The 8,649-nt window shown below is 43.0% G+C and overlaps 1 protein-coding gene across 1 annotated transcript; it reads left to right on the top strand.

Moving 5' to 3' along the window:
• The first annotated feature begins 327 nt into the window (after positions 1-327).
• Positions 328-8,365, top strand: LOC120030029 (V-set and transmembrane domain-containing protein 4-like). The gene is made up of 8 exons (XM_038975346.1): positions 328-396; positions 1,411-1,815; positions 4,328-4,381; positions 4,596-4,700; positions 4,852-4,885; positions 5,004-5,125; positions 5,840-5,904; positions 6,146-8,365. The coding sequence occupies exons 1-8, from the start codon at positions 345-347 to the stop codon at positions 6,269-6,271; spliced, it is 963 nt and encodes a 320-aa protein (XP_038831274.1). The 5' UTR covers positions 328-344; the 3' UTR covers positions 6,272-8,365.
• The last annotated feature ends 284 nt before the right edge of the window (positions 8,366-8,649 follow it).

Below are 8,649 nucleotides of genomic sequence, written 5' to 3'. Positions count from 1 at the left end.
TGTGTGTGTGTGTGTGTGTCAAAACTGGTCAGAGTAGTCTGCTATGCTGTAGTCCACAGCTGGAAGTGTGATACGTCGGCGTCAAAAGTAAAGCACCCAACACACTCCCTCCTTCCTTCCTCCTGCACAGGAAATTCCATTTCCCACACTCTGCTAAGCAGAGGAGTAAAGTGGGGTGTGTGAAAGAGGGAGGGGCGAGGGGGGTGGTTCCAAGCAGAAACAGTTTCATATTACACACAAATGGCGTAAAAAAAATAAAAAAAAAGGGAAGAGGAATCCTGAGCTGAGGCTCTGTTCTTTGGGAAACATTGAACTGTTTTTTCTGGAGCCTGCTGGTCTGGAAAATGAAGATCTCTTCAGTGGTCATACTTCTCCTTACTAGAGTGTTCATTGCCGGTAAGCAACTTTATTTTACTATTTAGGTGACTGGGCTACAGAGGAAAATTGTGTTTTTAAGTCAGTATGTCATGATATGAAATTTGGCAATACTTTGAAATGGTTTGAGAGAGAGAGAGAGAGAGAGAGAGAGAGAGAGAGAGAGAGAGCGCACTACGGTAACGTCATAAAAATATTGGTGAAACATTTGGCTAGTCGACTTTTTATTAAACGAGTGAGTGTTCTGGAAAAAACATTCTACATGACATGCGTTTGAATCAGGAAATGAACAGTGGGCAGTGAAATAATAAGTTGTTATGACAGGACAATTGCAAGTGTAATATAGTCTTTATTTTTTGTGCAATGATGAAAAATAACTGTAAACTGAGAAATTGGTGGTTTCCCTTATTTTTGTTGAAAATGAACATTGCAAGGTTTGTAGTTTGCTTTTGACCCATTTATTGTGAGTTTGGGTGACTCTTTCATAAGATGCAGCTTATTAAATACTCTCGCTAAATAAATATATCTAGCAAAAGATAATTTTCGTCTAGCAATGAATAGTTGACTTTTTATATAGTGTTTCCATGGCTTTGAGTGTCACAGAAATATGCTTACTGCTAGTGGAAAATTAGGATTATGAAATGACTCTAGGTTGAAAAAAACAGATGTTGCTTTTGTCATGGAATAAATAAAGTAATATTTCTTCCTCTTAAAATGGACATATGCTTGCACTTAAGCCAAACACCACTTTCAGATGACTCACCCGCAGACATAAATACAGTAGAAAAGAGATACTGTGTATCTAACTGTTGATCAAAATCAGAACAACAGATACGGATTATCTACGAATCTAGGTCAACATGTCTTCTTCCAACTCCTTCAAGGTCTTCATACACGAGCTTAGGCTCTTGATGGCTCTTATACCCTTTGCACACTATGAACCAACCAAAACCCCTATGGGTTCAGCTCAAAAGGGTATTGATGTCATATCTATATCTTTATACATATTCTTTATGCGTGTGCTATATCTTTCAGAAGTGTGCCAGGCCATCAATGCCACCATCACCCCGTCCCCCTTCACGTTGGCCCAGGAGGGCGAGAACGTCACCCTGACCTGCCAGGTGTCCCAGAGACGACGCTCCAGCAGCCTGCCCGTGGTCAAATGGACCTTCCGGCCCGAGCATTCTTCCAGCGACGAAGAGCACCTCATCGCCAAGGTCAACATGAGAAAGGCCAGGTTCTATGGGAACTATACAAAGAGCTTCCCCTGGCCTAAGCTGAAACTGACAGTGGTCAAGCAGGGGAAGATTTTCGACCTGCTCATTATGAACATCTCAGCGGCGGACCGAGGACTCTACATATGCCGCGTGCAGGAGTTCAAGAGGCACCAGAGCCGATGGAAGGCGTCAACGAACTGCACGGCCGCCACCGAGCTTAGAGGTAACTATGAATTCAGGTGTAGCACTGTGTGCAGTAACAGACAACTGACCTAATTTAGGATTCATCAGTCTTGAGAAGGAGGAGATTGTGTCATGTGTAATGAAAGGTCCTGTTTTTTTTTATTGTGGAAGGGAGTTCAATGGTTTTGAAAAAGCTTGAGAAGAAGCAATATTTCATAGCAATACATGATATGGCAGCTAGTGGTTGCAGTGCTTTGTTATGCTGGAACGAGAAGATGGAGTATATTTTCGTCTCTGAAGCCAATGTCTGCCCTTCAGTTCTGCCAGTTCGATGCACATAACATTCTGTGAAAGGATCTAAGCAGCATGTACAGTAGCGAGGCAGATGCAATTTCACTTTCTAAGCAATTACTACAGTGCTTTGAGTAAATTCAGACTGAACCGCTTTTTCCGTTTTCCATGGAATCATTTGTGCCGGCTGTGACATTTGACTGTCTGTTATAGCCAAGTCTGAGCCAGAGCAGACAGACTAGAGCAACACCGGAGGGAAGGGACCACTGGCACCATCACCACCAAACAGATACTGTCTTTGGCTACTGCCAGGAGTTTCCCTCCCCTAAGTATTGTCCACACATACAATCGTGGCAGGAAGTGAGTGAATTCGAGAGCGATAGAACAAGAGATAGTTGTAGTATGAGGCTCCCCAACGTCAGAGCGTCTATGGTGTCGAGGGGGGTTGGTTGAATAGACAACTGTGTAGTAGTGAGTACGTAAGCGAGATAAGACCATGCCATAACCTCACTCCACAGCTAGTTTGAAATGTCGCCAATGGTGCTATCGAATTGGATCCTTTTCTGTAGCTCAACAGGTTTGTATATTGTCAAGCAGACAGTCACGTGTGTTGGCGAGGCAGAGGGCCGCAGGTTTTAGGTGGGGTAGGTCAGTTTACCCTGAGATGTACTCAGAGAGGGAGGAAGCTAATACTACTAAGCTAGCACATTGATGTTGATTTCACGTTGGCTCAATACCTGCCTCAATTCCTTTGGTCTTACGCCATACATCCTACTCTGCCCAAAAATCCAGGAATATGGTAGGCTATGGTATACAACCCAAAAAGCCATAGGGTTTGATGGTTTAGGGAAAGCAAACTGAAAACAGCATGAAGTTGGCCTCTTTCTGGTGTAAACCCCTATAAAACCCTGAGATATTTGGACAACGTGTGCTGGGAGATGTTGTGCCTTTTTAAAAATGTATGTGGTGAAAACAGATGTGGTTTGTGTTGAAGTGCAGGAGCATCAGGGTACTCTATTACTCTGGGTCCTCCGTGGTCAGGGTTTAATATGGGCAAGTGTACAAACAGAGCTCCGAGAATGAGGCCACCACGACTTTTTCACAGGCCTCGCAGTGAGAAAGTGAAGAAAGAGGACGTGAAAGCGAAGGAAGCTTTGAAGGCGTTTGTAATGACGATTGTATGGATTATCACTACGTACTAGTATTCACTTATTATTATTGTTTCTCTCTTAAGTTTCATTAATACCCTGAAGTAGCCCAACGTGACCCATTGAATTTGTCCATTGATTGCGGAAGACAGTATTCATCCCTTATTAAACCGAACACAGATCTGTCTTAGGGATGCTATTCATTCGATATGCGTTGCTCTGTGCTGGTCAAAGTGAGGATATATACGAGAGACCTCCTATCAAAAAGAAAGGGGGAGCACATGTGAATGGAATCAATTGAACAGCGAGTGAATTTGGTTGAACGTTTCCAATGCCATTCAAAAAGAGCCATAAATGGATGACATTTTTAAAGACACTTATTTGGCTGCATGCAGTGCTGCAGCTTTATATTATTCCAGCATGTGCAGCTGGCCGTCTGGCACAGTACATCGTGTCCTATTCAAGTCACAATGTCTGATTCATGGCAAAGAAGTCTTCTGCGCCACAACACTGTACGCTTAATCTTTGAACAAAAAAAACGCACGACCAAGAGTGGCTTTACCTGGAATGATACAGGAAGGTGGGAAAGAGTTTGTGACCTATATTTACAGCAAGTGCTGTACATACTTGGCGAACACAACTAGAGAAAATCCAGAGCCCAAGTCTCCTCCTCTCATCTATGTCAGACTAATGTTTCCAAATAGTTGAATGTGGGACATACGTATGGTTGGCCCAGTCTAAAGCAAGTGCTGGTGGTTTAGCGCTGAGGTAAATGCTCTAGGGGTAAGCCCTCTGGACAGGCAGACACTCAGCCGGGCTTCAGCCCACTAGCTCTGGCGGCTAGCTAAGCTAAGTATGGCTGCTGTGGGTGAGAGAGGCTAGCCTGGCTGTCGTCAGCTGCTTGCGGTTTGGGGTATTTCAGGATGGCTTGGTGGGTGTTAGCTACCACGAGCCAGTGATTCAGGAAGTGAATCTGGAGGAGAGGACAACATCGATACTGTCATCCTACGCCAACCCACCTGCAATTAGAGGTTTCTAAACTGTGTACACTGTATAATCAGGTGGAACGGTAGCCACACTGATTACTATGGACGTTCCCTTGTTTCCTTCCAGTGCATGTCCGACCAGTGACCAAGGCCAAGGAGAGTCTGTGGAGTCTGTTTGAAGGTAAGGACACGACTCTGGTGCTCTGCATTGTCCTTGTACTGAAATAGCACAACCACAATGTCCATGTCCACCCATTTAAGCATGCCTAAATGGGTGGACATGGATATTTTAAAGGGTATGTCAAAACAACGGAAACATGGGTCTTCAGGGTGGCACGTCTTCTGACTTGAAGGATGACTCATCAGGTTGGTTTTTGTGGTTTTGTGTGTTCCAGACATGTACCTGTGCGCTGCGCTGCTCTGCTCTGTGGGACTGGTGTGCATGTGTATGTTCACCGTGGTGGTGACCTGCCAATATGTACAGAGGAAGAGGTTAAAAGGTAAGTAAACACACCGTGAAATAACTCGTCTGGGCCACATTAACAGATCATTTAAAGTGAATGGACAAGGCAAGCTGAACTCTGTTTTTGATGACAATGGCAGGATGTTTTTCCCCATCATGCGCCAACGTTTCGTCTCATTGTCTTGTAGACAGCTACCATTTGGTCAAGAGCCCTCAGAACAGGTAGGCTTCTTTACAATCCAAATACAATGTGAGCTTTACTGTGGATACTATGGTAGCCGACACACAGAATCGTATCTGACCTAATTCTGCTCTAAACATCTCTGGCTGCTGTCTGCAGTTCAGGGGAGACGGTGACCAGTCTAGTCAGTGTGTCTCCTGCCCTGCCCAAAAAGCAGAGGAGGTACAGGAGGAAACGTAGCAAAGAGCAGTCCGAGATACCACCAGAGATACCAGCTAAAGGTAAACAGACAGCCTCTCTGGCACATCACATCCATCACATTTGTACCATATTTACACACCGGGATGTTTTCTTAGAAACGTAGAAGCCTGTCTTCATACCCACCGTTGGGTATGTGGCCTGGGGGAGGGAATGGGGTTAAAGTGACCATCATAGAGGAGTATACTTAACACTGTGTCTGATTCTCTGATATTAGATTCCTGATATTGCTTCTACTTGCTACCATCAGGCTGTACCTTTTTGAGTCTATATATGGTTCTACACTAGACTGTACTGTATGTGCTGGCATAGAGAAACTGGCCAAAGAGCGAAGCAAATTCTCAGTCTGTTTCCAGAAATAGTGCACTGTTTATGGTCAACTTATTATGCAAGACAGCAGATTCTAAGTAGCATTTGTTCCTGATGATAATATTTTGGTTCACCCTTGAGATTAATAGGTTTGGCAGTTTTCACGCGATTCGTCTGTCTCATAAGGAGTTCAGGTAGTGTCTCAGTAGTCTGAATGCCTATACTTAAAGCATTGTATGTGTGTTCAACTCTGCTTTGATGTCTGCTTCCAAATCATCACTAATCAATGACAGGAGAGGCATGTAAACATTGTGGACGGAGACACTTGTGGTTCTGGGTTTTGGTTTGAGGGGGGGGGGGGGACATGTTTCTTGTTACACAGACAATGTGTTCCCTCTCTGCATAATGATCACTTCATTCCTCCACAGCACCCATTGCAGACAAAATCCGAAAACCCAAACTTTTAAAGGCGCAGCCGAGGAAAGTGGTCTTAGTAAGTTTCCTGATTCTTACGTACAAGGTGTTAGGCAACAGGTACATTATTTATGTAGAGGGCTGTCCAGAAATCTAACATTCCTTCAAGTTGTTTTACTGATATTATTTTATTTGTATGTGTATGTGACTACTATCCCAAGGTAATTTTGTCCAGAATCATATTGTAACGGACACAACATGAATAACTAAATTCACGAGTCTGGTCTTCACATGCTTCCTTCTCTCCTTGTCCCTTGCAGCCGAAGATTGCAGAGGAAAGCCTGACTTATGCAGAGCTGGAGCTGGTTAAGCCTCTGCCGGACAACAAAGCCTCGTGCACAGGGACTGTATATGCCGAGATCCTCTTTAAGGAGAGGCAAGTGTGAGAAACACACCACTAATATCTTTAGGCTGTAGCTCATGTACATGTTATATTTATGATCAGTATTATTGTTTCATATTGTGTATTTCAGTCAACGGTGGGAGGTAGTTTTTCTTTACAAAGCCCAAATAAGACGAGATACAAATGTGTTTTCTATTTTGAAATTTTGCTTTTTTATTTTACATAAGACATCTTATATTCTTATATTTTTTAAATGTTCAACCCAAATGCCTTGTCCCCCAAAACATCTGCATGATGTCTGTCATGTTCCGCTATGTAATTACTGCAGTACTGCAGCTGCAAAGCTTGACATTAAGGCAACAATTAGCCACCTGCCCTCAGGAGATAAGTTTGTGTTATCACGCCAGCGCTTTCAACTGGTGCCAAAGTCAACGGGCTCTTGGGACACACTGTCATCAGCTGTGATCAGCTGTAATCAGCTGTGATGGAGCAGTTTAACAGGCTGCAAACTAAAGGCCTTGTTTGGTTTCACTTGTTTATAGCACCAGTGTATACCTCTCACCTGAAGATTACATAGCACATAGCACATCGTTAATTATGGTTGTTTTGTTTGTAGTTTTTATAAGAACTACGCCAATGACCAAATGCCATATCGGTATCTCTCAAGATCTGTACAACAGCTGAGATTTGTCGTCTGGTTTTAACTTTTCAGTGAATTTAAATGTGTGTAAAAATGCTTAGTGAATTTTTTCCGCTGTTTAATGACCCCTTGGATTGAACCATGGAAAAGCGAGCAAAACACCAGGATTTTCTTTCTCCCCCAGTGAACTTGAAACGCCAGACATCTAGGCACCATAACCATGCCCTCCCCCATCTCTCTCTCTATCATGCATGCAGATCTATATATCTATAATCCCCAGGGTGGGATTGTGTATTGAGACGAATCCATGCAGGAAAAACCAAATCCTTCCCACATACATTGACCTCAACGAACCCTATCTAAATCTATCAATGCAAATCTACACAATGACTCAAAGTAAACTTCCCTGGGGTGAGAGAAGCTTTAGAAAACCTTTTTAAACTGTGAAAAAAAAATATGAAAGTCTCCTCCAAACCACATTGGATTTAATGGGAGGCCACTGCATGGACCACTAACTAGAACCATGTGTGAACGCTGAACTCTGCACTTTTCCTCTGCACTTTGTTTCAAGCAGAGAGTGCCGTCCATTCCATTTCGAGCTCCGGTGTTGTTGTTGTTGTTTGTCATTTGAATTGACGTACGAGCGTTTGTGTATGTAAATGTATCATATGTATCATGTGCTGTATAAACATCAAGCGCATAAGGATGGTCAGTGGTTATTAATCACGTGTTGTCCTTGTGCTTTCTCGCAAACCTCCGTAGGATTTCACATCAGTGAAAAGTCAATGGTAATTCACGACATGTGACAAGGGAAAAATGGAAAATAAACAAGTAGAAGACAAATTAGAGATGTTGTGGTTTGACCATACCTCCATATTTGCTTAATTTTGGGAAATGGAAGGTGGGGTAAGGAGAGAGAGAGACTAAATGAGAGTCGTGTGACTAAATGAGAGTAGTGTGACAGGTCTCCAGAGGGACCATAGGTAGTGACTTTAAATACACCCCAAAAAAAGACAACTATCTGCCTCCCTGGTCTGCACTCATATTAAACTACTGAAGTCATCTAAAAAAAAATTATAATAAAACATGATCAGATCTCGAGTCTCCAGACGTTTCTGAATTGCAGTGCACAGTAAACCGAGTGTAAATCAGAGGTCTACCAGTAGCTCGCAGCCCACCTATGTGTAAATCGCCAAACAATTCTGAAAGTACATGCAATTTGACAAGTATCAGACCCCGCAAGCTCCCAGCTACTATCTAATCAACGCCACATTGACATTATGCCACCCATGGTTAGCCACTATTGTCTCAAAAAGCCAAACCTAACACAATATCTGCCAATTCATGTACAGTAATATTGCCCCTGTCTGTGTGGTGCGCACATTTTCTATCACTCTGTGTGTAGCCAGTTGATGTCATATCCATCTTGTGGGTTGACAGAAATACTTTCCCCAAAACCTTCTCAATTAAATGTTAATGGCCTACCTGGCAGAAATATATCATGTGTATCTGTTATTTGTTATTTGTTAAGTTAACTTTGCCATGAAATGAGCAGCAGCAGTACAGAACCATCACTACAACGGCACATTAGAAGGCACATTCCTCACTTGCTAGATGGCACAATGAAAGGGTCAGATGCGCAACTAAAGGGGAAGTACTTTAGTCTAGTTCTCTTCCAGACCAAAAAATAAATGGCCTTCTGATGTGATTTCATCTTTTACTGCAGTGTGCTAAATCTGGGTTACACAGAGTGCTTCTTGGTAGTCTTAAACAAACCTACT

Source organism: Salvelinus namaycush, chromosome 35 (assembly GCF_016432855.1).
Source record: "Salvelinus namaycush isolate Seneca chromosome 35, SaNama_1.0, whole genome shotgun sequence".
Taxonomy (NCBI): Eukaryota; Metazoa; Chordata; class Actinopteri; order Salmoniformes; family Salmonidae; genus Salvelinus; species Salvelinus namaycush.
Note: the sequence above shows the minus strand (reverse complement) of the source record. Positions and strands in the feature narration are given on the sequence as shown.